We start from the raw sequence: 27,146 nt of genomic DNA, 5'->3' as shown, positions 1-27,146 counted from the left end.
CAACTAGGTATGTAACCTCACCAAGTCCAAGTTGGTATGTAACCTCACCAAGTCTAACTTGGTATGTAACCTCACCAAGTCTAACTTGGTATGCAACCTCACCAAGTCCAAGTCTAACTTGGTATGTAACCTCACCAAGTCCATGTCCAGCTTGGTATGTAACCTCACCAAGTCCAAGTCCAACTAGGTATGTAACCTCACCAAGTCCAAGTCCAACTTGGTATGTAACCTCACCAAGTCCAAGTCCAACATGGTATGTAACCTCACCAAGTCCAAGTCCAACTTGGTATGTGACCTCACCAAGTCCAAGTCCAACTTGGTATGTAACTTCACCAAGTCCAAGTCCAACTTGGTATGCAACCTCACCAAGTCCAAGTCCAACTTGGTATGTAACCTCACCAAGTCCAACTTGGTATGTAACCTCACCAAGTCCAAGTCCAATTTGGTATGTGACCTCACCAAGTCCAAGTCCAACTTGGTATGTAACCTCACCAAGTCCAAGTCCAACTAGGTATGGAACCTCACCAAGTCCAAGTCCAACTTGGTATGTAAACTCACCAAGTCCAAGTCCAACTTGGTATGTAACCTCACCAAGTCCAACTTGGTATGTAACCTCACCAAGTCCAAGTCCAATTTGGTATGTGACCTCACCAAGTCCAAGTCCAACTTGGTATGTAACCTCACCAAGTCCAAGTCCAACTTGGTATGTAACCTCACCAAGTCCAAGTCTAACTTGGTATGTAACCTCACCAAGTACAACTAGGTATGTAACCTCACCAAGTCCAAGTCCAACTTGGTATGTAACTTCCCCAAGTCCAAGTCCAACTATATTTGTCTTACTGTATGTACTAAATACATTGCAATCTTACCCACTAAAGATCTTACAACAAAAACAGCAGTATGGAAAGGTTGAATAATGATTAAATAATGATTTAAAATAAATAAATAATGTTTCCTCAGCATGTGTTCAAGCTGGAGCAGGACGAGTACATGAAAGAGGATATTCCCTGGACTCTGATAGACTTCTATGATAACCAGCCGGTCATTGACATGATTGAAGCTAAGATGGGCATCCTGGACCTGCTGGATGAAGAATGCCTGGTGAGAGCAATGATGTGTATAACAAGGATGTGTTTCGTTTTTGTATGACAGGACGTTTCACACACACACACACACACACACACACACACACACACACACACACACACACACACACACACACACACACACACACACACACACACACACACATACACACATACATACATACATACATACATACATACATACATACATACACTCACACTCCCTTCACCAGAGACTTTATGCTTTCCAGAGTCGGTAGCTCTACCGCTAGACCAGACTGTTGTTATGTATTTGTAACACTGTTCATGTATATTGGAATCCGTCTCTCTCGCTCCAGTTCCCCCAGGGTACAGATCAGAACTGGCTTCAGAAGCTGTATAACTACCTGGCTGACAACCCTCTGTTTGAGAAGCCCAGGATGTCCAACAAGGCCTTCATCATTCAACACTTTGCTGACAAGGTACAATCACAGTCACAGGCACCTTTGAGTTTTACTGTGGTACAGTCACAGGCACCTTTGAGTTAATGTGGTAAAATCACAGTCACAGGCACCTTTGAGTTAATGTGATAAAATCACAGTCACAGGCACCTTTGAGTTTTACTGTGGTACCTTCACAGTCACAGGCCCTTTGAGTTACTGTGGTAAAATCACAGTCACAGGCCCTTTGCATTACTGTGGAACTCAGCAGGGTTGGACTGAATTCTATTTCAATTCAGTCATTTCAGGAAGCAATTGTATTTTCAGTTTTATTTCCCCGAATTGACTACATTTCAATGGAATTCAATGGAACCCAACCTTGCTTCTCGATTTTACATCAATGTATAATGTTTTTATAGTTCATAGTTATATTTTCAGGAATTTGTAAAGAAAATATATTTTTCTAATAACTGATTTGAACAGTCTAGTACACCTGTTCACCAACACACACACCTATAATCTGTGGCTTTGCTTTGAAATCTGTTTTGTACCGTTACAGGTAGAATATCAATGCTGGGGTTTTCTAGAGAAGAACAGAGACACATTGTATGAAGAGCTGGTGGATACCATGAGAACCAGTACGGTATTGTCTGCTGTTCCATTCCCATAGTGTTTATTAACACACGGCTGCATGCTTAGTACATTTATATTGTTGTTTAGTACGTGCACATACAGTGGCAAGAAAATGTATGTGAACCCTTTGGAATTACCTGGATTTCTGCATAAATGTTTCATACAATTTGATGTGATCTTCATAAATCCTGCTTTCTCTTTTTCCCATTGATTGACCCATATTGGGCTGTTATGTTTGACTCCTCCTCCTCCGGAACCTTATCAGTTTCCTCTCCTGGCCAACTTCTTCCTGGAGGTGGAGCCAGATGGGTTGGGCAGTAAAGGCATCAAAGTGAGGCCTGCCCGGCCTCGGGTGAAACCAGCCAATAAGAACCACAGGACCACTGTGGGAGAGAAGGTAGGGGACCAACCATGTTTACATCGCTAAGAGGTACATAGTTAAGAGGTACATAGTTAAGAGGTACATAGCTAAGAGGTACATAGCTAAGAGGTACATAGTTAAGAGGTACATAGTTAAGAGGTACATAGTTAAGAGGTACATAGCTAAGAGGTACATAGCTAAGAGGTACATAGCTAAGAGGTACATAGCTAAGAGATACATAGTTAAGAGGTACATAGTTAAGAGGTACATCGTTAAGAGGTACATAGCTAAGAGGTACATAGCTAAGAGGTACATCGTTAAGAGGTACATAGCTAAGAGGTACATAGTTAAGAGGTACATAGCTAAGAGGTACATAGTTAAGAGGTACATAGTTAAGAGGTACATAGCTAAGAGGTACATAGCTAAGAGGTACATAGCTAAGAGGTACATAGCTAAGAGGTACATCGTTAAGAGGTACATCGTTAAGAGGTACATAGCTAAGAGGTACATAGCTAAGAGGTACATAGTTAAGAGGTACATAGATAAGAGGTACATAGTTAAGAGGTACATCGTTAAGAGGTACATAGCTAAGAGGTACATAGCTAAGAGGTACATCGTTAAGAGGTACATAGCTAAGAGGTACATCGTTAAGAGGTACATAGCTAAGAGGTACATAGTTAAGAGGTACATAGCTAAGAGGTACATAGCTAAGAGGTACATCATTAAGAGGTACATAGCTAAGAGGTACATAGTTAATAGGTACATAGCTAAGAGGTACATAGCTAAGAGGTACATAGCTAAGAGGTACATAGTTAAGAGGTACATAGCTAAGAGGTACATAGTTAAGAGGTACATAGCTAAGAGGTACATAGTTAAGAGGTACATCGTTAAGAGGTACATAGCTAAGAGGTACATAGCTAAGAGGTACATAGTTAAGAGATTAGTGATTAGATACTATGTTAGTGACTGTTCCCCATTTGCAATCGACTTGACACCTCCCTCCCTTCATCCCTCCCTCCCTTCATCCCTCCCTCCCTCCCTCCCTCCCTCCCTCCCTCCCTCCCTCCCTCCCCCTCTCTCCATCTCTCTCTCTCTCTCCATCTCTCCCTCCCTCCCTCCCTCTCCCCCGCCCCCTCTCTATCTCTCTCTCTCTCTCCCTCCCTGTCTTCCCTCCCTCCCTCCCTCCCTCCCTCCCTCCCTCCCTCCCTCCCTCCCTCCCTCCCTCCCTCCCTCCCTCCCTCCCTCCCTCCCCCTCTCTCCATCTCTCTCTCTCTCTCCATCTCTCCCTCCCTCCCTCCCTCTCCCCCGCCCCCTCTCTATCTCTCTCTCTCCCTCCCTGTCTTTCCTTCCATCTCTCCCTCCCTGACACTTGTGTAGTTCAGCAGTTCTCTGTACCTGCTGATGGAGACTCTGAACGCCACCACCCCTCACTACATACGCTGCATCAAGCCCAACGAGGAAAAGATGCCGTTTGAGTAAGTAATCAACCAGCATATCTTGCTAAATGTGTAACATGGACCTTAATGTATGTTACAGTTTCCTTCGGAAGTTTCCACTTTGTGTCATCCTGGACCTGGATATTAGTTATGCATTCAGCCATTTTAATAACCCTGAGTGTGTCATTATGTCTCGTCAGGTATGACTCCAAACAGCTGAGGACCTGGATATTAATAACCCTGAGTGTGTCATTATGTCTCGTCAGGTATGACTCCAAACAGCTGAGGACCTGGATATTAATAACCCTGAGTGTGTCATTATGTCTCGTCAGGTATGACTCCAAACAGCTGAGGACCTGGATATTAATAACACTGAGTGTGTCATTATGTCTCGTCAGGTATGACTCCAAGCGGGTGGTCCAGCAGCTGAGGGCGTGTGGAGTCCTGGAGACCATTCACATCAGCGCTCAGAGCTACCCTTCCAGGTGTTCCTGACCAGCATCCACACTTCCATACTTCAACAATAACACAACTCGACTTCAACAATAACACAACTCTACGTGCCAGTTTCCCGGATACAGATGAATAATTCCTGGACTAAATGTTTCATAGATCATTACATTTTGTATTCTGGGACTGGGCTTTTATCCGTGTCCAGGAAATCGTCCCTACAAGCTAAACCTTGTATTCACTTACTGTTTTTGATTGTCAGGTGGACGTACATAGAGTTCTACAGCCGGTACAGTATACTGATGAGTCAAGAGGAGCTGGGCCTCAACCACAAGAAACTGGCCTGTAAGACAGTGCTGCAGAGGCTAATTCAGGTGAGGGTGTTAGCCGGTGTGTAGCTGGTTCAAATCCCAGGCCGACAGGGGAACATCTGGTGGGGATTGAATGAGCCGGCAATGGAAAGGTTTGTGGACTAAGTAAGGCACTTAACTCCTAAACTCCTCCAGGGGTGTTGCTCTGAATTTGATGATGTTGGTGTTTATAACCAGGTTGATCTGTGGTGTTTATAACCAGGTTGATCTGTGGTGTTCATAACCAGGTTGATCTGTGGTGTTTATAACCAGGTTGATCTGTGGTGTTCATAACCAGGTTGATCTGTGGTGTTTATAACCAGGTTGATCTGTGGTGTTCATAACTAGGTTGATCTGTGGTGTTTATAACCAGGTTGATCTGTGGTGTTCATAACTAGGTTGATCTGTGGTGTTCATAACTAGGTTGATCTGTGGTGTTCATAACCAGGTTGATCTGTGGTGTTTATAACCAGGTTGATCTGTGGTGTTTATAACCAGGTTGATCTGTGGTGTTTATAACCAGGTTGATCTGTGGTGTTCATAACCAGGTTGATCTGTGGTGTTTATAACCAGGTTGATCTGTGGTGTTCATAACCAGGTTGATCTGTGGTGTTTATAACCAGGTTGATCTGTGTTGTTCGTAACCAGGTTGATCTGTGGTGTTTATAACCAGGTTGATCTGTGTTGTTCGTAACCAGGTTGATCTGTGGTGTTTATAACCAGGTTGATCTGTGGTGTTTATAACCAGGTTGATCTGTGGTGTTCATAACCAGGTTGATCTGTGGTGTTTATAACCAGGTTGATCTGTGGTGTTCATAACCAGGTTGATCTGTGGTGTTCATAACCAGGTTGTTCTGTGGTGTTTATAACCAGGTTGATCTGTGATGTTTATAACCAGGTTGATCTGTGGTGTTTATAACCAGGTTGATCTGTGGTGTTTATAACCAGGTTGATCTGTGGTGTTTATAACCAGGTTGATCTGTGGTGTTTATAACCAGGTTGATCTGTGGTGTTTATAACCAGGTTGATCTGTGGTGTTTATAACCAGGTTGTTCTGTGGTGTTTATAACCAGGTTGATCTGTGGTGTTTATAACCAGGTTGATCTGTGGTGTTTATAACCAGGTTGATCTGTGGTGTTCATAACCAGGTTGATCTGTGGTGTTTATAACCAGGTTGATCTGTGGTGTTCATAACCAGGTTGATCTGTGGTGTTTATAACCAGGTTGATCTGTGGTGTTTATAACCAGGTTGATCTGTGGTGTTTATAACCAGGTTGATCTGTGGTGTTCATAACCAGGTTGATCTGTGGTGTTTATAACCAGGTTGATCTGTGGTGTTTATAACCAGGCTGATCTGTGGTGTTTATAACCAGGTTGATCTGTGGTGTTTATAACCAGGTTGATCTGTGGTGTTTATAACCAGGTTGATCTGTGGTGTTCATAACCAGGTTGATCTGTGGTGTTTATAACCAGGTTGATCTGTGGTGTTCATAACCAGGTTGATCTGTGGTGTTCATAACCAGGTTGATCTGTGGTGTTTATAACCAGGTTGATCTGTGGTGTTTATAACCAGGTTGATCTGTGGTGTTCGTAACCAGGTTGATCTGTGGTGTTTATAACCAGGTTGATCTGTGGTGTTCGTAACCAGGTTGATCTGTGGTGTTTATAACCAGGTTGATCTGTGGTGTTCGTAACCAGGTTGATCTGTGGTGTTTATAACCAGGCTGATCTGAGGTGTTTATAACCAGGTTGATCTGTGGTGTTTATAACCAGGTTGATCTGTACTGATATGGGCTCTTGTCTGATGTCACCCACCTACCCTCCAGGATTCAGACCAGAACAAGTTTGGCCGGACCAAGATCTTCTTCCGAGCGGGTCAGGTGGCCTACCTGGAGAAGCTTCGATTGGACCGTCTCCGAAAGGCATGTCTGACCATCCAAAAGCACGTGAGGGGGTGGAGCCACAGGAGGAAGTTCCTTCGCATGAGGGAGGCGGCTATCGTCCTCCAACAGTACGTCCGTGGACAGCGGCAGATATGGTGAGTGGGAATGTACATCTACTACAGCAGACAGGTACTACTACAGCAGACCGGTACTATTACAGCAGACAGGTGCTACTACAGCAGGTACTACTACAGCAGGTACTACTACAGCAGATTCTATTACAGCAGACAGGTACTATTACAGCAGACAGGTACTATTACAGCAGACAGGTACTACTACAGCAGACAGGTACTACTACAGCAGGTACTACTACAGCAGGTGCTACTACAGCAGGTACTACTACAGCAGGTACTACTACAGCAGATTCTATTACAGCAGACAGGTACTATTACAGCAGACAGGTACTACTACAGCAGACAGGTACTACTACAGCAGACAGGTACTACTACAGCAGACAGGTACTACTACAGCAGACAGGTACTACTACAGCAGACAGGTACTACTACAGCAGGTACTACTACAGCAGACAGGTACTACTACAGCAGAAACTATTACAGCAGACAGGTACTACTACAACAGAAAGGTACTACTACAGCAGGTACTACAACAGACAGGTACTTGTCACACCCTGGCCTTAGTATTATTGGTTTTCTTTATTATTTTAGTTAGGTCAGGGTGTGACATGGGTAATGTTTATGTTTTGTTGGTGTTGGGTGTTTATTTGGTAAAGGGGTTATGGGGTGTAATATATGGTTTTGTGTTGAGTGTAGATGTCTATGTAAGAACGCTAGTAGCCTGTATGTTTGTGCACAACGTTTGTAGCTTCACGGTCGTTTTGTTGTTTTGTTGTTTTGTTAAAGTGTTTTTGTGTCGTGTTCATCTTCGTGTTATAATTAAAGAAGATGGCTTATTTTCCAAATGCTGCATTTTGGTCCGTTAATCCGCCACACGATTATGACAGAATTACCCACCATAGGACCAAGCGGCATGGAAGGCGGCAACAGGACCTACCTACACAGGATCTCTGGAGTTGGGAGGACGAATTGGAAAGAGATGGACCTTGGGATCAACCTGGAGAATATCGCCTCCCTCGTGAAGAGCTGGAGGCAGCGAAAGCCGAGAGGAGGCGATATGAGGAGGCAGCACGGAGACAAGGCTGGAAACCCGTGAGTACACCCCAAAAATTTCTTGGGGGGGGCCTTAAAGGGAGTGTGGCGAAGTCAGGTAGGAAACCTGCGCCTACTCCCTGTACTTACCGTGGAGAGCGGGAGTACGGGCAGACACCGTGTTACGTAGTAGAGCGCACGGTGTCTCCTGTACGCGTGCATAGCCCGGTTCGGTACATTTCAGCTCCACGTATCGGCCGGGCTAGACTGAGCGTTGAGCCATATGTCATGAAGCCGGCCCAACGCATCTGGTCACCAGTGCGTCTCCTCGGGCCGGCGTACATGGCACCAGCCTTACGCATGGTGTCCCCGGTTCGCCTACATAGGCCGGTGCGGGTTATTCCACCTCCCCGCACTGGTCAGGCGACGGGGAGCATACAACCAGGTAAGGTTGGGCAGGCTCGGCGTTCAAGGGAGCCAGTACGCCTGCACGGTCCGGTATTTCCGGCGCCACCTCCCCGCCCCAACCCAGTACCACCAGTGCCTCCTCCACGCACTAGCTATATGGTGCGTGTCTCCAGCCCTTTACCACCAGTGTCTAAACCACGCACCAAGCCTCCTGTGTGTCCCCAGAGTCCTGTGCGTCCTGTTGCTGCTCCCCGCACTAGCCCTGAGATGCGTGTCCCCAGCCCGGTGCCACCAGTCCCGGCACCACGCACCAGGCCTACAGTGCGCCTCAGCCGGCAGGAGTCTGCCGTCTGCACTGCAATGACTGAACTGCCCGTCTGCCAAGCGCCATCTGAGCCATCCGTCTCCCCAGCGCCATCTGAGCCATCCGTCTCCCCAGCGCCATCTGAGCCATCCGTCTGCAATGAGCCTGCAAAGCCGCCCGTCTGCCATGAGCCTGCAAAGCCGCCCGTCTGCCATGAGCCCACTGAGCCGTCCGCCAGACAGGAGCCGCTAGAGCCGCCAGCCAGACAGGAGCCGCTAGAGCCGTCCGTCAGACAGGATCTGCCTGAGCCGCCAACCAGACAGGATCTGCCAGAGCCGCCAACCAGACAGGATCTGCCAGAGCCGCCAACCAGACAGGAGCAGCCAGATCAGTCAGCCAGCCATGAGCAGCCAGATCCGTCAGCTAGCCATGAGCAGCCAGATCCGTCAGCTAGCCATGAGCAGCCAGATCCGTCAGCTAGCCATGAGCAGCCAGATCCGTCAGCTAGCCATGAGCAGCCAGATCCGTCAGCTAGCCATGAGCAGCCAGATCCGTCAGCTAGCCATGAGCAGCCAGATCCGTCAGCTAGCCATGAGCAGCCAGATCCGTCAGCTAGCCATGAGCAGCCAGATCCGTCAGCTAGCCATGAGCAGCCAGATCCGTCAGCTAGCCATGAGCAGCCAGATCCGTCAGCTAGCCATGAGCAGCCAGATCAGTTAGCCAGCCATGAGCAGCCAGATCTGTCAGCCAGCCATGGGCCGTCCCTCAGTCCGGAGCTGCAGTCCCTCAGTCCGGAGCTGCAGTCCCTCAGTCCGGAGCTGCCATTCCTCAGTCCGGAGCTGCCCCTTACCCTGGAGCTGCCCCTTCCCCTGGAGCTGCCCCTTACCCTGGTGCTGCCCCTTACCCTGGTGCTGCCCCTTACCCTGGTACTGCCCCTGACCCTGGTACTGTCCCTGACCCTAGTACTGCCCCTGACCCTGGTACTGTCCATGACCCTAGTACTGCCCCTGACCCTGGTACTGCCTCTTACCCTGGTACTGCCCCTTAGTCCGGAACTGCCCCTGAATGCAATGGGGTTAAGGTGGAGGGGGGTCGTTTGGAGGAAGCCTAGGAGGTGTTTAGGTACTGTGGTGACGTGGGGACCGCGACCAGAGCCGGAGCCGCCACCGTGGAAGGAAGCCCACCCAGACCCTCCCCTAGACTGTGTATGGTGCGCCCGGAGTTCGCGCCTCAAGGGGGGGGTTATGTCACACCCTGGCCTTAGTATTATTGGTTTTCTTTATTATTTTAGTTAGGTCAGGGTGTGACATGGGTAATGTTTATGTTTTGTTGGTGTTGGGTGTTTATTTGGTAAAGGGGTTATGGGGTGTAATATATGGTTTTGTGTTGAGTGTAGATGTCTATGTAAGAACGCTAGTAGCCTGTATGTTTGTGCACAACGTTTGTAGCTTCACGGTCGTTTTGTTGTTTTGTTGTTTTGTTAAAGTGTTTTTGTGTCGTGTTCATCTTCGTGTTATAATTAAAGAAGATGGCTTATTTTCCAAATGCTGCATTTTGGTCCGTTAATCCGCCACACGATTATGACAGTACTACTACAGCAGATATGTACTACTACAGCAGGTACTACTACAGCAGACAGGTACTACTACAGCAGGTACTATTACAGCAGACAGGTACTACTACAGCAGGTACTATTACAGCAGACATGTACTATTACAGCAGACAGGTACAACTACAACAGACAGGTACAACTACAGCAGGTACTAATACAGCAGGTATTACTACAGCAGATACTAATACAGCAGACAGGTATTACTACAGCAGGTATTACTACAGCAGACAGGTACAACTACAGCAGGTATTACTACAGCAGGTTCTACTACAGCAGACAAGTACTACTACAACAGGTACTACTACATCAGGTACTACTACAGCAGGTTCTACTACAGCAGGTATTACTACAGCAGGTATTACTACAGCAGACAGGTATTACTACAGCAGGTACTACTACAGCAGACAGGTACTACTACAACAGGTACTACTACAGCAGGTACTACTACAGCAGACAGGTACTACTACAACAGGTACTACTACAGCAGGTACTACTACAGCAGACAGGTACTACTACAGCAGGTATTACTACAGCAGGTACTACTACAGCAGACAGGTACTACTACAACAGGTACTACTACAGCAGGTACTACTACGACAGGCACTACTACAACAGGTACTACTACAACAGGTACTACTACAGCAGGTACTACTACAGCAGACAGGTACTACTACAACAGGTACTACTACAGCAGGTACCACTACGACAGGCACTACTACAACAGGTACTACTACAACAGGTACTACTACAACAGGTACTACCACAACAGGTACTACTACAGCAGGTACTACTACAGCAGACAGGTACTACTACATCAGGTACTACTACAACAGGTACTACTACATCAGGTACTACTACAGCAGGTACTACTACAGCAGACAGGTACTACTACAGCAGGTATTACTACAGCAGGTACTACTACAGCAGACAGGTACTACTACAACAGGTACTACTACAGCAGGTACTACTACGACAGTCACTACTACAACAGGTACTACTACAACAGGTACTACTACAGCAGGTACTACTACAGCAGACAGGTACTACTACAACAGGTACTACTACATCAGGTACTACTACAGCAGGTACTACTACAGCAAACAGGTACTACTACTACATCAGGTACTACTACAGCAGATACTACTACAGCAGACAGGTACTACTACAACAGGTACTACTACAGCAGGTACTACTACGACAGGTACTACTACGACAGGTACTACTACATCACCTTAGTTATCACATGCTGTTATGCATAGACTGTAGTTGTTGTTGTGGTTATGGTTCTTTTTTTGACTTTGTCTTTCCCTCCTCTTCCTCCTCTTCATCTTCCTCCTCTACAGAAACAGGCCGGCTTCATATCATGCCTATAGCACTTGGGAATTTTGGGATCAGTATAGGAATGATCTCGATCGTCTCTCTGTCTCTCCAGTAAAACGGTGACGGCTGCAGCGTTGAAGCAGGGCTGGGCTGCTGTGGTCATTCAGAGGTACTGGAGAAGTTATCTGATCAGACAGATCTATAGAATGGTCCGTTTCTCCTCTATCATCATCCAAGCCTTCACTAGAGGCTGGATCGCCAGGAAACGCTACAAAAAGGTATTATGCCTTAATCTCAAATTATTTTATATGGCTGTTTCAATCTACAAAGATTTGTTAAGTGTTGTATGTGTGCGTCTGTGTATTTGTGTGTGTGTAACACCTCTCAGATGGTGGAGGTGCAGAAAACAATAATCTTACAGAAGTATGCCCGGGCGTGGCTCGCCAGGAGACGCTTCCAGAGCCTGCGCCGCCTGGTACACAATGTACAGCTCTCCTACAGGTGCCAGCAGCTCAGGAAGAAACTGGAAGATCAGGTAAAAATGTCGCCGACACTGGTACTGACTGAACGTCCCCTAGACCAGGGTTGTGTTCTGTAGGTACAAAAGAAGAAAATGCTTTGAAAGGGTGTGAAACAAACACGGAGTCCAATCAAAAACACAAATTACGTTTTTTCATTTCAAAATGTTTTGAAACGTTTTCTCTTGAGTGCCCTTATGGACATGACCCAGTACTGACCTATGTTTGATTGATGCCCTGCTGTATGTCTCGCCAGGCCAAAGAGAACCGTGGGCTGTTGGAGAGGCTGACAGGTCTGGCCGGTGCTCACGCCCAAGGTCTAGACAAGCTGCGCTGTCTGGAGGCCCAGCTGGGGAAATCAGCCACTGAGAAGGCTTCGCTAGAGGAGCGAGAGAAGAAGAGCAAGGAGGATGCCACGAAGACGATAGCTCAGCTTCAAGAGGAAAAAGACAAATTAATCGTTGAAAAGCAGAACTTGGAAAAGAAGCTTGCAGATTCAGCAACAGAGATGAAAGGTGATGGCTCAGATTGTTTAGAGAGGACATGATGGCTCCGTTTGTTTAGAGTGGGAATTATGGCTCAGATTGTTTAGAGAGGAAATGATGGCTCAGATTGTTTAGAGAGGAAATGATGGCTCAGTTTGTTCTATCCTCTCTTTAAACCTCATAAAAGTGTGGTCTGTGGTTTAGATCAGGATTGCACTGACATACAGTATATGGTCAATCATTTACGCTGTGATTCACTTCTTTCACTTCCAGACGACTTCGATCAAATCAAGACAACTCTGAAAGAAGATTTGGAACGAGAAGAAAGATTGAGGAAGTAAGAGTTGCTTCATGTACCTATACCTTTTTTCAGACTTTTGAGCCGAGCCGAGCTAAACCAAGCCAAGCTGTACTGGGCTGACCTGGTTACACATCCACCATAGTAGCAGGACCAGTTCTGGTCAGAACAATGTGAAGGGGGACTATCTGAGCCAGTACAGTCAGCAGCAGTACAGTATGGTTCAGGTCCAGTCCAGTGTGGTTCAGGTCCAGTCCAGTGTGGTTCAGGTCCAGTACAGTATGGTTCAGGTCCAGTCCAGTGTGGTTCAGGTCCAGTCCAGTGTGGTTCAGGTCCAGTCCAGTATGGTTCAGGTCCAGTCCAGTGTGGTTCAGGTCCAGTCCAGTGTGGTTCAGGTCCAGTCCAGTGTGGTTCAGGTCCAGTACAGTATGGTTTAGGTCCAGTCCAGTGTGGTTCAGGTCCAGTACAGTGTGGTTCAGGTCCAGTACAGTATGGTTCAGGTCCAGTCCAGTGTGGTTCAGGTCCAGTCCAGTATGGTTCAGGTCCAGTACAGTGTGGTTCAGGTCCAGTCCAGTATAGTTCAGGTCCAGTATATTTCAGGTCCAGTCCAGTGTGGTTCAGGTCCAGTCCAGTGTGGTTCAGGTCCAGTCCAGTATGGTTCAGGTCCAGTACAGTGTGGTTCAGGTCCAGTCCAGTATAGTTCAGGTCCAGTATAGTTCAGGTCCAGTCCAGTATGGTTCAGATCCAGTCCAGTATGGTTCAGGTCCAGTCCAGTATGGTTCAGATCCAGTCCAGTATGGTTCAGATCCAGTCCAGTGTGGTTCAGGTCCAGTCCAGTGTGGTTCAGCACCAGTCCAGTGTGGTTCAGGTCCAGTACAGTATGGTTTAGGTCCAGTACAGTATAGTTCAGGTCAGCACCAGTCCAGTGTGGTTCAGGTTAGCACCAGTCCAGTATGGTTCAGGTCCAGTACAGTATAGTTCAGGTCCAGTATGGTTCAGGTCCAGTCCAGTGTGGTTCAGGTCCAGTACAGTATAGTTCAGGTCAGCACCAGTCCAGTGTGGTTCAGGTCAGCACCAGTCCAGTGTGGTTCAGGTCCAGTACAGTGTGGTTCAGCACCAGTACAGTGTGGTTCAGGTCCAGTACAGTGTGGTTCAGGTCCAGTACAGTGTGGTTCAGGTCCAGTCCAGTGTGGTTCAGCACCAGTCCGGTGTGGTTCAGGTCAGCACCAGTCCAGTGTGGTTCAGGTCCAGTACAGTATAGTTCAGGTCCAGTATGGTTCAGGTCCAGTCCAGTGTGGTTCAGGTCCAGTACAGTATGGTTCAGCACCAGTCCAGTATGGTTCAGGTCAGCACCAGTCCAGTGTGGTTCAGGTCAGCACCAGTATGGTTGAGGTTGGCACAATAGTGTGAAATGGGCACAAGATTGATCTAGTTTTGTTTCTCAGGATTGCAGAGAACAACCTTGACCTGCAGAAAGAGGACCATGAGAAGGAGGTGGAAGTTCTGAGGGAGGACCATGAGAAGGAGGTGGAGCTGCAGAAGGAGGACCATGAGAAGGAGGTGGAGGTTCTGAGGGAGGAGAACAGGAGGCTGAAGGAGGAGAGAGTTGGCCTACAGAAACAGACAGAGGAGGAGGCGCAGGTCAACACTGATCTACAGGACCAGGTCATACAGCTTACCAAGCACGTCAAGGTGAGGGTTCATAGGTCATACAGCTCACCAGGCACGTCAAGGTGAGGGTTCATAGGTCATACAGCTTACCAATCACGTCAGGGTGAGGGTTCATAGGTCATACAGCTCACCAGGCACGTCAAGGTGAGGGTTCATAGGTCATACAGCTCACCAGGCACGTCAAGGTGAGGGTTCATAGGTCATACAGCTCACCAAGCACATCAAGGTGAGGGTTCATAGGTCATACAGCTCACCAAGCACGTCAAGGTGAGGGTTCATAGGTCATACAGCTCACCAGGCACGTCAAGGTGAGGGTTCATAAGTCATACAGCTCACCAGGCACGTCAAGGTGAGGGTTCATAGGTCATACAGCTCACCAAGCACGTCACGGTGAGGGTTCATAGGTCATACAGCTCACCAAGCACGTCACGGTGAGGGTTCATAGGTCATACAGCTCACCAAGCACGTCACGGTGAGGGTTCATAGGTCATACAGCTCACCAAGCACGTCAAGGTGAGGCTTCATAGGTCATACAGGTTACCAAGCACGTCATGGTAAGGGTTCAAAGGTCATACAGCTTACCAAGCATGTCAAGGTGAGGCTTCATAGGTCATACAGGTTACCAAGCACGTCATGGTAAGGGTTCAAAGGTCATACAGCTTACCAAGCACGTCAAGGTGAGGGTTCAAAGGTCATACAGCTTACCAATCATGTCAAGGTGAGGCTTCATAGGTCATACAGGTTACCAAGCACGTCATGGTAAGGGTTCAAAGGTCATACAGCTCACCAAGCACGTCAAGGTGAGGGTTCAAAGGTCATACAGCTTACCAAGCACATCAAGGTGAGGGTTCAAAGGTCATACAGCTCACCATGCACGTCGCGGTGAGGGTTCAAAGGTCATACAGCTTACCAAGCATGTCAAGGTGACGGTTCAAAGGTCATACAGCTTACCATGCATGTCAAGGTAAGGGGTCAAAGGTCATACAGTTTACCAAGCATGTCAAGGTGAGGGTTCATAGGTCATACAGTTCACCAAGCACATCACGGTGAGGGTTCAAAGGTTGTGCAGCTTTCCAATTATGTCAAGGTGAGGGTTCAAAGGTCATACAGCTTGGTTCAGGTCAGCACCAGTACAGTATGGCTTCATAGGTCATACAGCTCACCAAGCACGTCACAGTAAGGGTTCAAAGGTCATACAGCTTACCAAGCACGTCAAGGTGAGGGTTCAAAAGCCAGCTGGTGTGCGCATGCTCTGAGGACGCGGCTGGGGATGCCATCTGGGCCGGCAGCCTTGCGAGGGTTAACACGTTTAAATGTTTTACTCACGTCGGCCACAGAGAAGGAGAGCCCACAGTCTTTGGTAGCGGCCCTTGTCGGTGGCACTGTATTGTCTTCAAAGCGCGCAAAGACGTTATTTAATTTGTCTGGGAGCAGGACGTCGAAGTCCGCGACGGGGCTGGTTTTCTTTTTGTAATCCATGATTGTCTGCAGACCCTGCCACATACGTCTCATGTTTGAGCCGTTGAATTGCGACTCCACTTTCTCTATACTGACGCTTTGCTTGTTTGATTGCCTTACAGAGGGAACAACTACACTGTTTGTATACAGTCATGTTTCCAGTCGTCTTGCCATGATTAAATGCGGTGGTACGTGCTTTCAGTTTTGCGCGAATGCTGCCATCAATCCACGGTTTCTGGTTAAGGAAGGTTTTAATAGTCACAGTGGGTACAACATCTCCTATACACTTCCTTATAAACTCGCTCACCGAGTCAGCGTACTGTATAGGTCAATGTTATTGTCTGAGGCTACACGGAACACATCCCAGTCCACGTGATTGAATCAATCTTGAAGCGTGGAATCCGATTGGTCAGACCAGCATTGGATAGACCTTCCTGTTTTAGTTTCTGCCTATAGCAGGGAAGCAACAAGATGAAGTCATGGTCAGATTTGCCAAAAGGAGGGCAGGGGAGGGCCTTGTATGCATCACGGGAGTTAGAGTAGCAGTAGTCGAGTGTGTTACTCTCTCGTGTACTGCAATCAATATGCTGATAGAATTTAGGTAGTCTTGTTCTCAGATTAGCTTTGTTAAAATCCCCACCTACAATAAATGCAGCCTCAGGATATATGGTTTCCAGTTTGCATAAAGTCCAGTGAAATTCCTTGATGGCCGTCTTGGTATCCGCTTGCTGGGGGATATACACGGCTGTGACGATAACCGAGGAGAGTTCTCTTGGGAGATAATATGGTCAGCATTTGATTGTGAGGAATTCTAAGTCAGGTGAACTTGAGTTTGAGTATGTTGTTACAATTACACCATGAGTCGTTAATCATGAAGCATACACCCCCAGTGTGTCACGATCGTCTTCTGGTGAAAGAGTGGACCAAGGCGCAGCGTGATACGAATACATCTTCTTTTATTTTTAACGAAGACGAAACAAACACTTTTACAAACTAAACAACAAAACAACAAACGACCGTGAAGCTACAAACGAAAGTGCAGGAACAAGCTACTAACGTTAGACATAGACAAATACCCACGAAAACTCAATGAATATGGCTGCCTAAATATAGCTCTCAATCAGAGACAAATGAACAACAGCTGCCTCTAATTGAGAACCAATCTAGGCAGCCATAGACATACAAACCCCTATACAAGACACTGCCCCATTAAACATACAAAACCCCTAGACAATACAAAAACACATACATTCCCCATGTCACACCTTGACCTAACTAAAATAATAAAGAAAACAAAGATAACTAAGGCCAGGGCGTGACACCGTGTAACCGGTGTCAAATGGATAGCTAGTTAGCGGGGTGTTCACTAATAGCGTTTCAATCGGTGACGTCACTCGCTCTGAGACCTTGAAGTAGTTGTTCCTCTTGCCCTGCAAGGGCTGTGGCTTTTGTTGAGCGATGGGTAACGATGCTTCGTGGGAGGCAGTTGTTGATGTGTGCAGAGGGTCCCTGGTTTGAGCCCAGGTAGGGGCGAGGAGAGGGACAGAAGCAAAGCTGTTACATTGATGCTGTTCACTAGCCATGTCTCCGTGAAACAGAGTATGTTACAATCCTGGATATCTCTTTGGAAAGCAACTCTTGCCCTAATTTCGTCGACTTTGTTAACTAGGGACTGAACATTAGCGAGTAATATACTTGGAAGTGGTGGGTGGTGTGTGGTTGTCAACAGTTAGGCCGGGGTCAAAGGTAACACCAAGGTTTTTAACAACCATGTTTTGGTTTAATGAGGCAACCATCAATGTTGAGAGTGAGGGCTGAGCGTAAAAGCATCGTCAAGGTAAGGGTTCAAAGGTCATACAGCTCACCAAGCAGGTCAAGGTGAGGCCGCAGGGTGAAGGGTTAATGGACTGATATACACTGAAGGAATACATCTTCTTACAAATTATAGTTCTTAAGAAAAGGATCTAATACTGGTGAGCAGAGGCTTAGAATCCATTCTTATTTTGAAGATGGCCTTTTTATTTTTTTTAGGTAGCAACTGTGTTTCTTTTTCCAGGTGATACCCGAGTTACGTAAAGAGCTTCACAACCTGCAGACCCAGAGAGATGATCTGGGCAGGAAGATGAAGAAGCAGTCAGAACAGGCCAGAGGTAGCCTTTCTATATTCTATTATAAAACTGGGTGGTTCCAGCCCTGAATGCTGATTGGCTGACAGCCGTGGTATATCAGACCGTATACCACGGGTATGACTAAACATTTATTTTTACTACTCTAATTACGTTGGTAACCAGTTTATAATAGCAATAAGGCACCTCAAGGGGTTTGTGATATATGGCTAATATAGGGATGTATCCAGGCACTCCGCATTGCGTCATGCTTAAGAACAGCTCTTAGCTGTGGTATATTGGCCATATACCACACCTCCTCGGGCCTTATTGCTTAAAAACTACTCTCTGTAATGTATTGTGTTATGGGTATATTTCTATTCATGCCAACAGTGTCTTTGTGTGGATTGATGAATGCTTTACAAATCCAGCTTATTTTGTTGTCACTTCTCATACATGGTTGTTTGTGACTCTCTCCGTATAGCCAAGATAAGTGTGATCACAAGACAACTTCTTTGTGGCATGGTTGAAGAGGAGGAGGTCATTTCCAGGTAGTCTAATGGCATTATGCATTTCCTAAAATTTGTGAGAAGAAAAGTTCACTTTAGCTTTAAGCTTTACACATGTTTCCGTTGAAAGGTTGACCTCTGACAGTCCAGACCAGATCTATGAAGTTGGGGATTTGTTGACTGCATTTGATGGACTGCAGAAAGCTACCAGGTTTGAGACAACACCTGTACATTTACTGACTAAAGTATGCTACTTGTTTAGCTAACTAAGGCAGTGTTTCCCAACCTTGGTCCTCCAGTACCCCCAACAGCCCAACTCCAGTCCTCCAGTACCCCCAACAGCCCAACCCTGGTCCTCCAGTACCCCAACAGCCCAACTCCAGTCCTCCAGTACCCCAACAGCCCAACCTTGGTCCTCCAGTACCCCCAACAGCCCAACTCTAGTCCTCCAGTACCCCCAACAGCCCAACTCCGGTCCTCCAGTACCCCCAACAGCCCAACTCTGGTCCTCCAGTACCCCCAACAGCACACATTTTTGGTGTAGCCCCCAGACAAGTAGAATCAGGTGTGCTTAGCTGGGTTCACAACAAAAATATGTTATTTTGGAGGTACTGGAGGACCTGTAGTTGGGCTGTTGGGGGTACTGGAGGACCTGTAGTTGGGAAACACTGAACTAAAAGATGCTGACCAATAATGGTCCTGTGTGGTTGAGTTGGTAAGAGTGTGGTGCCAGCAGTGTAACGGTTGTGGGGTTGGTAAGAGTGTGGCGCCAGCAGTGTAACGGTTGTGGGGTTGGTAAGAGTGTGGCGCCAGCAGTGTAACGGTTGTGGGGTTGGTAAGAGTGTGGTGCCAGCAGTGTAACGGTTGTGGGGTTGGTAAGAGTGTGGCGCTAGCAGTGTAACGGTTGTGGGGTTGGTAAGAGTGTGGCGCTAGCAGTGTAACGGTTGTGGGGTTGGTAAGAGTGTGGTGCCAGCAGTGTAACGGTTGTGGGGTTGGTAAGAGTGTGGCGCTAGCAGTGTAACGGTTGTGGGGTTGGTAAGAGTGTGGTGCCAGCAGTGTAACGGTTGTGGGGTTGGTAAGAGTGTGGCGCTAGCAGTGTAACGGTTGTGGGGTTGGTAAGAGTGTGGCGCTAGCAGTGTAACGGTTGTGGGGTTGGTAAGAGTGTGGCGCCAGCAGTGTAACGGTTGTGGGGTTGGTAAGAGTGTGGTGCCAGCAGTGTAACGGTTGTGGGGTTGGTAAGAGTGTGGCGCTAGCAGTGTAACGGTTGTGGGGTTGGTAAGAGTGTGGCGCCAGCAGTGTAACGGTTGTGGGGTTGGTAAGAGTGTGGCGCCAGCAGTGTAACGGTTGTGGGGTTGGTAAGAGTGTGGCGCTAGCAGTGTAACGGTTGTGGGGTTGGTAAGAGTGTGGCGCTAGCAGTGTAACGGTTGTGGGGTTGGTAAGAGTGTGGCGCTAGCAGTGTAACGGTTGTGGGGTTGGTAAGAGTGTGGCTCTAGCAGTGTAGCGGTTGTGGGGTTGGTAAGAGTGTGGTGCCAGCAGTGTAACGGTTGTGGGGTTGGTAAGAGTGTGGCTCTAGCAGTGTAGCGGTTGTGGGGTTGGTAAGAGTGTGGCTCCAGCAGTGTAACGGTTGTGGGGTTGGTAAGAGTGTGGCGCCAGCAGTGTAACGGTTGTGGGGTTGGTAAGAGTGTGGTGCCAGCAGTGTAACGGTTGTGGGGTTGGTAAGAGTGTGGCTCTAGCAGTGTAGCGGTTGTGGGGTTGGTAAGAGTGTGGCTCCAGCAGTGTAACGGTTGTGGGGTTGGTAAGAGTGTGGCTCTAGCAGTGTAACGGTTGTGGGGTTGGTAAGAGTGTGGCGTCAGCAGTGTAACGGTTGTGGGGTTGGTAAGAGTGTGGCGCCAGCAGTGTAACGGTTGTGGGGTTGGTAAGAGTGTGGCTCTAGCAGTGTAGCGGTTGTGGGGTTGGTAAGAGTGTGGCTCTAGCAGTGTAGCGGTTGTGGGGTTGGTAAGAGTGTGGCTCTAGCAGTGTAACGGTTGTGGGGTTGGTAAGAGTGTGGCGCTAGCAGTGTAGCGGTTGTGGGGTTGGTAAGAGTGTGGTGCCAGCAGTGTAACGGTTGTGGGGTTGGTAAGAGTGTGGCTCTAGCAGTGTAGCGGTTGTGGGGTTGGTAAGAGTGTGGCTCCAGCAGTGTAACGGTTGTGGGGTTGGTAAGAGTGTGGTGCCAGCAGTGTAACGGTTGTGGGGTTGGTAAGAGTGTGGCGCTAGCAGTGTAACGGTTGTGGGGTTGGTAAGAGTGTGGCGCTAGCAGTGTAACGGTTGTGGGGTTGGTAAGAGTGTGGCGCTAGCAGTGTAACGGTTGTGGGGTTGGTAAGAGTGTGGCGCCAGCAGTGTAACGGTTGTGGGGTTGGTAAGAGTGTGGCGCTAGCAGTGTAACGGTTGTGGGGTTGGTAAGAGTGTGGCTCTAGCAGTGTAGCGGTTGTGGGGTTGGTAAGAGTGTGGCTCCAGCAGTGTAACGGTTGTGGGGTTGGTAAGAGTGTGGTGCCAGCAGTGTAACGGTTGTGGAGTTGGTAAGAGTGTGGTGCCAGCAGTGTAACGGTTGTGGGGTTGGTAAGAGTGTGGCGCCAGCAGTGTAACGGTTGTGGGGTTGGTAAGAGTGTGGCTCCAGCAGTGTAACGGTTGTGGGGTTGGTAAGAGTGTGGCGCCAGCAGTGTAACGGTTGTGGGGTTGGTAAGAGTGTGGCTCTAGCAGTGTAACGGTTGTGGGGTTGGTAAGAGTGTGGCTCCAGCAGTGTAACGGTTGTGGGGTTGGTAAGAGTGTGGCTCTAGCAGTGTAGCGGTTGTGGGGTTGGTAAGAGTGTGGCGCCAGCAGTGTAACGGTTGTGGGGTTGGTAAGAGTGTGGCGCCAGCAGTGTAACGGTTGTGGGGTTGGTAAGAGTGTGGCGCTAGCAGTGTAACGGTTGTGGGGTTGGTAAGAGTGTGGCGCCAGCAGTGTAACGGTTGTGGGGTTGGTAAGAGTGTGGCGCTAGCAGTGTAACGGTTGTGGGGTTGGTAAGAGTGTGGCGCTAGCAGTGTAACGGTTGTGGGTTAAATTCTCCCAAATGTACTCACTGTACTAGAAGTATCTTTGGATTAAAACATCTGCCTAGTGTCATACATACCCTTATTATTACTGTCAGGATCCAGCTGCCTGTTTTGTGTCCGTGTGAATGACAGACCTTATTCACACTACGGCCATGATTGTTCAAAATCCAGGCTACTGAAATAAGGTTGATCGTTTCCTCTGCCGGACAGAGTGCTGGAGAGACACCAGCAGGAACAGAAGGAGGGTTATGACAGCCAGATGGAGGGGCTGAGGTTCAAGGTGGAACACCTGCAGAACGAAAACAATCAGCTGCAGAAACTGTTCCAGGAGAAAACGTCTGTCAACGACAGCATCAGCCAGGAGGTGGCCAGGCTCAACACGGAACACATGGTCATACCTGAGCTGAAGAAGCAGCTGTCAGAACTACGACAACATAAACAGGAGCTGGAAGTTCAACTGGAGGAGCAGGCTAGAAAGATGACCGGTAGATACAGTACACTACACCATCACTTCAAATGTATGTAGTGCTGTCCTAGAGCTGGTCTTGTCTAATAATGTTCTGTATTATGTCATGTTTCATGTGGACCCCAGGAAGAGTAGCTGCTGCTTTTGCAACAGCTAATGGGGATCCTAATAAAATACCAATACTTAGATTTAGAAGTTTGGGCTCAATCACATTGTTATTCAGTCAATTCCAATCATTTATCTCCTTATTTTTATTAGAAGAAATGGAGGAGATTTCAAAAGAGCTTCAGATGAATGTTGAAGAGGAAGGCTCCCAAAGCAGGTACAGTATCCTCAAGCCCTGAAATCATATAACAATATGTCATTTGGCAGATGCTTTTTTATCCAAAGCGACTTACATTAAAGTGAATACATACATTTTCAGTATGTTTGTGATCCCTGTAAGAATTAAATCCACAATCGTGGCATTGCTAGCACCAGGCTGCTAGCACCAAGCTTAGCCACAAACAACCACAATCAAAGCCGTCATTGATAATCTAACCAGGTACTTGACATCTAACCTCTGTGTTTGTGTTCAGGCTGTTGGAGGAGCATGCTGAGAAGGTGGAGAGGGAGAAGCAGGAGGTGGAGAGGGACAGGGAGGAGGTGGAGAGGGTGAAGGAGGACGTGGAGAGGGAGAAGGAGGAGGTGGAGAGAGAGAAGGAGGAGGTGGAGAGAGAGAAGGAGGAGGTGGAGAGAGAGAAGGAGGAGGTGGAGAGGGAGAAGCAGGAGGTGGAGAGGGAGAAGCAGGAGGTGGAGAGGGAGAAGCAGGAGGTGGAGAGGGAGAAGGAGGAGGTGGAGAGGGAGAAGGAGGAGGTGGAGAGGGAGAAGGAGGAGGTGGAGAGAGAGAAGGAGGAGGTGGAGAGGGAGAAGGAGGAGGTGGAGAGGGTGAAGGAGGAGGTGAAGACAGAGAAAGAGGAGGTGGAGAGAGAGAAGGAGGAAATGGAGAGAGAGAAGGAGGAGGTGGAGAGAGAGAAGGAGGAGATGGAGGAGGTGCTCAGGAAACAGAAGAACATAGAGAGCGAGGCCAAGGGCAGATTCAGTCAGGAGGCATCACGACTCACGGCAGAGAACATGGTGAGAGTGTGTGTGTGTGTGTGTGTGTGTGTGTGTGTGTGTGTGTGTGTGTGTGTGTGTGTGTGTGTGTGTGTGTGTGTGTGTGTGTGTGTGTGTGTGTGTGGGTGGGGGGGGTGTGTGTGCAATCGTGCGCGCCAATGTGTGTGCGTGTAATTCACTTGCAATTCACTCCTTATGATACTTAAATGTTATTCCAGGACTTTGAAGAGCAGCTCGACATGAAGGACAGGTTGATGAGGAAGCTACAAAACCAAATCAAGAGCCTTCAAACATCCGAGGAAGGTAACATGATTACAACAAGTCATCAACATTTTATCACAGTTGATTCTCAGCTCTCTACTCATTTCCTGTATTTCATTTAATGTGTTTTCTCACTCAGCCAATCAAACACCAGCGCCCACTATTACCAACGAATACCTTGGCATGTTGGCGTACAAGAGGGAGGATGAAGCCAAGCTCATTCAATACGTCATTCTGGGTACTACTGTGGTTGTTGTTGTTGGAGTTATTAGTGCTGGCGTTTTTAACTGTTGGAGTTGACACAGTTTGTATTGCTGTCACATGACCACACAAGACTACATGGCCTAAGAAAATAGAACTTCAATGACCAAACAACTAGCTCTCTCGATGATAGTGTGCAGCCTCCCCCCCCCCCGCACCTCTCTGATTCAGAGGGGTTGGGTTAAATACGGAAGACACATTACAGTTGAATGCATTCAGTTGTACAACTGACTAGATATCCCCCTTTCCTTTCCCAATGTTTGGCTCATGTCTAAACTGGGTTATGTTCATTAGGAACCAAATGGAAGAAAGACTGAAACAGGGAGGGTCTATCTGGACTTGTCTAATAAAAAAAACGCACTTTTTTTCTTTCTGTTGCAAAACGTCTTCCGTTCTAATGTGTTCTAATGAACATGGCACTGTCCCATCCTCATGTCAGACCTGAAGCCCAGATGAGTACTGGTTAACATGATCCCCAACATGGCTGCCCAGTTCCTCTTCATGTGTGTCCATTAAACTGGCTCATGTTTGTAACTGTCCTCTACCCTCCTGTCAGACCTGAAACCCAGAGGGGTACTGGTTAACATGATCCCCAACATGGCTGCCCAGTTTCTCTTCATGTGTGTCCATTAAACTGGCTCATGTTTGTAACTGTCCTCTACCCTCCTGTCAGACCTGAAACCCAGAGGGGTACTGGTTAACATGATCCCCAACATGGCTGCACAGCTTCTCTTCATGTGTGTCCGTCACGCTGACTACCTTAACGACGGAGCCAAGCTCAAGTCTCTCATGAACGCCATCATCAGTGGGGTTAAAAAGGTCATCACGGTAAGCTGTGGCAATGTTTTGACAATCCTACTGTCTGTGATGACATGTTGAAATCTCTACAAATACTGAGTTTCTTCTTCTTTTTCTTCTTGTTCTTCTTTTTCTTCTTCTTGTTCTTGTTTTTCTTTTTCTTCTTGTTCTTCTTGTTCTTGTTCTTTTTCTTGTTCTTGTTCTTTTTTTACTTATTCTTGTTCTTGTTCTTCTTGTTATTCTTCTTGTTCTTTTTCTTCTTTTTGTTCTTCTTCCTCCCTTGGAGGAATGAATGACCTTGTTTATAATGAAATGCTCATTCTCTCAGCGCTCACACTCTCAACATTATTGTGGTTGTTAATCGTTTTGTTGTTGTTGTTGTTGTTATTTGTTACCTGTCTCAGGATCACCAAGAAGACTTTGAGTTGCTATCGTTCTGGCTGTCCAACATGTATCACATGCTCAGCTGCCTGAAGCAGTACAGTGGAGAAGAGGTGGGATGGTTGTTTCTAGCATCACACCATCACCATCCAAAGAGATACTTATTGTTTGTGATCGACACAGAGATTGTAATTGAGATTAAGGAGTCAATTCTATTCCACTCATTATCTTGTACAGTGTTTATATTTTAATATATATTTTTTTAGTTAATAACAAATTCATATTTACAAATTCAGTGTATTTATTTATTTTTAAACATTTTTATTTAACTAGGCAAGTCAGTTATGAACAAAATCTTATTTTCAACGACGGCCTACCGGGGAACAGTGGGTTAACAGCCTTGTTTAGGGGCAGAAAGACATATTTTTACCTTGTCAGCTCAGGGATTCGATCTTGTAACCGTTTCGTTTACAAGTCCAACACTCTAACCACTAGGCTACGCTGCCTCCCCTATGAAGTAAATATATAAATACCTATACTTCTCCGTCTTCCCACTCTGTAACTGATGTAATTTTTATTTTATTTGTACATTCTGTCGTAGGAGTTTATGAAACAGAACACTCCGCGTCAGAACAAGAACTGCTTGCGGAACTTTGACTTGTCTGAACACAGACAGATCTTCAGTGATCTGGCCATCCGTATCTACCACCAGTTTATATCTGTCATGGAGAACAATCTTATACCCATGATCGGTAGGTTTCTCTCATAAGATAACATGATATACATTGATATGATGTACATTGATGTGTCATCACTTTCCAATCCACTAAATATTTGTTTACAATAAATTATTTATATCCTCAAGATTATTATATTTAAAGGTAATAAATAAAGTGTTTCAATCATTCATCTATTCATACCTGTTCTATGTAATGAGTGTGTTTCCGTGTCTCTGTTTTCCTCCAGTTCCTTGTATGCTGGAGCATGACAGTCTCCAGGACATGTCTAGTATGACGCCTACAGGTTCCCGTAAGCGTTCCAGCAGCATCTATGAGGACCAGGAGGTCTGCACCATCTACTCTCTCCTCCAGCAGCTCAGTCTGTACCACAGCACTATGAGTCTGCACGGCATGGAGGAGGGGCTGGTTAGACAGGTGGGGGGGGGGTCTTTCAGACTAGTGGGGATGGGGGTCAAACAAGTAGGGGTGGGGGGTCAGTGTGTGTGTGTGTGTGTGTGTGTGTGTGTGTGTGTGTGTGTGTGTGTGTGTGTGTGTGTGTGTGTGTGTGTGTGTGTGTGTGTGTGTGTGTGTGTGTGTGTGTGTGTGTGTAAGGAAAGGAGCAAACTCCCTCTTGGGATCAATTGGGGTGTTTCACAGGGATTGATTCTTGGACCTGTGTCATTTCCAGTTTATATTAAACTCATCTAACTGTGTGTATGTGTGTTGTCCGACAGGCTGTGAAACAGACCTTCTTCCTGGTAGGTGCGGACACACTCAACAACATCCTGCTACGCAAAGACATGTGCTCCTGTAGGAAGGGCATGCAGATCAGGTAGGGGACAGAGAGTGTGTGTGTATCCGTGTATCCGTGTGTGTGTGTGTGTGTGTGTGTGTTGAACAAGAAGAGAGGAAGGAAAAGAGAACCAGGGAGGGAGAGAGAACCAGGGAGGTAGAGAGAACCAGGGAGGGAGAGAGAGAGAACCAGGGAGGGAGAGAGAACCAGGGAGGAAGAGAGGACCAGGGAGGAAGAGAGAACCAGGGAGGTAGAGAGAACCAGGGAGGAAGAGAGAACCAGGGAGGGAGAGAGAACCAGGGAGGGAGAGAGAACCAGGGAGGGAGAGAGAGAGAACCAGGGAGGGAGAGAGAACCAGGGAGGGAGAGAGAACCAGGGAGGGAGAGAGAACCAGGGAGGAAGAGAGAACCAGGGAGGAAGAGAGAACCAGGGAGGAAGAGAGAACCAGGGAGGGAGAGAGAACCAGGGAGGGAGAGAGAGAGAACCAGGGAGGGAGAGAGAGAGAACCAGGGAGGGAGAGAGAGAGAACCAGGGAGGGAGAGAGAGAGAACCAGGGAGGGAGAGAGAGAACCAGGGAGGGAGAGAGAGAGAACCAGGGAGGGAGAGAGAGAGAACCAGGGAGGGAGAGAGAGAGAACCAGGGAGGAAGAGAGAACCAGGGAGGAAGAGAGAACCAGGGAGGAAGAGAGAGAGAACCAGGGAGGGAGAGAGAGAGAACCAGGGAGGGAGAGAGAGAACCAGGGAGGGAGAGAGAGAGAACCAGGGAGGGAGAGAGAGAGAACCAGGGAGGAAGAGAGAACCAGGAGAGAACCAGGGAGGAAGAGAGAACAACAT

The 27,146-nt window shown here is 47.5% G+C and overlaps 1 protein-coding gene across 1 annotated transcript in view; it reads left to right on the top strand.

Annotated features, from left to right (window-relative positions):
* The window catches only part of myo5c (myosin VC), a gene marked incomplete at its 5' end in the record, with an annotated part of 35,082 nt that overhangs the window by 2,964 nt on the left and 4,972 nt on the right, over positions 1-27,146 (top strand). The window contains 26 exons of the mRNA XM_055921959.1: positions 961-1,101; positions 1,424-1,546; positions 2,064-2,147; positions 2,403-2,534; positions 3,876-3,973; positions 4,333-4,419; positions 4,647-4,758; positions 6,561-6,772; positions 11,540-11,705; positions 11,816-11,962; positions 12,202-12,460; positions 12,704-12,767; positions 14,174-14,420; positions 17,914-18,007; positions 18,447-18,513; positions 18,602-18,682; positions 21,750-22,024; positions 22,264-22,327; positions 22,932-23,121; positions 23,319-23,403; positions 23,501-23,599; positions 24,296-24,450; positions 24,825-24,914; positions 25,403-25,553; positions 25,768-25,955; positions 26,255-26,352. Coding sequence (XP_055777934.1) covers positions 961-1,101; positions 1,424-1,546; positions 2,064-2,147; positions 2,403-2,534; positions 3,876-3,973; positions 4,333-4,419; positions 4,647-4,758; positions 6,561-6,772; positions 11,540-11,705; positions 11,816-11,962; positions 12,202-12,460; positions 12,704-12,767; positions 14,174-14,420; positions 17,914-18,007; positions 18,447-18,513; positions 18,602-18,682; positions 21,750-22,024; positions 22,264-22,327; positions 22,932-23,121; positions 23,319-23,403; positions 23,501-23,599; positions 24,296-24,450; positions 24,825-24,914; positions 25,403-25,553; positions 25,768-25,955; positions 26,255-26,352 — 3,509 coding nt within the window. The remainder of the gene's footprint in view (positions 1-960; positions 1,102-1,423; positions 1,547-2,063; positions 2,148-2,402; positions 2,535-3,875; positions 3,974-4,332; positions 4,420-4,646; positions 4,759-6,560; positions 6,773-11,539; positions 11,706-11,815; positions 11,963-12,201; positions 12,461-12,703; positions 12,768-14,173; positions 14,421-17,913; positions 18,008-18,446; positions 18,514-18,601; positions 18,683-21,749; positions 22,025-22,263; positions 22,328-22,931; positions 23,122-23,318; positions 23,404-23,500; positions 23,600-24,295; positions 24,451-24,824; positions 24,915-25,402; positions 25,554-25,767; positions 25,956-26,254; positions 26,353-27,146) is intronic.

The sequence above is a fragment of the Salvelinus fontinalis genome, chromosome 5, assembly GCF_029448725.1.
Source record: "Salvelinus fontinalis isolate EN_2023a chromosome 5, ASM2944872v1, whole genome shotgun sequence".
Lineage (NCBI taxonomy): Eukaryota > Metazoa > Chordata > Actinopteri > Salmoniformes > Salmonidae > Salvelinus > Salvelinus fontinalis.
Note: the sequence above shows the minus strand (reverse complement) of the source record. Positions and strands in the feature narration are given on the sequence as shown.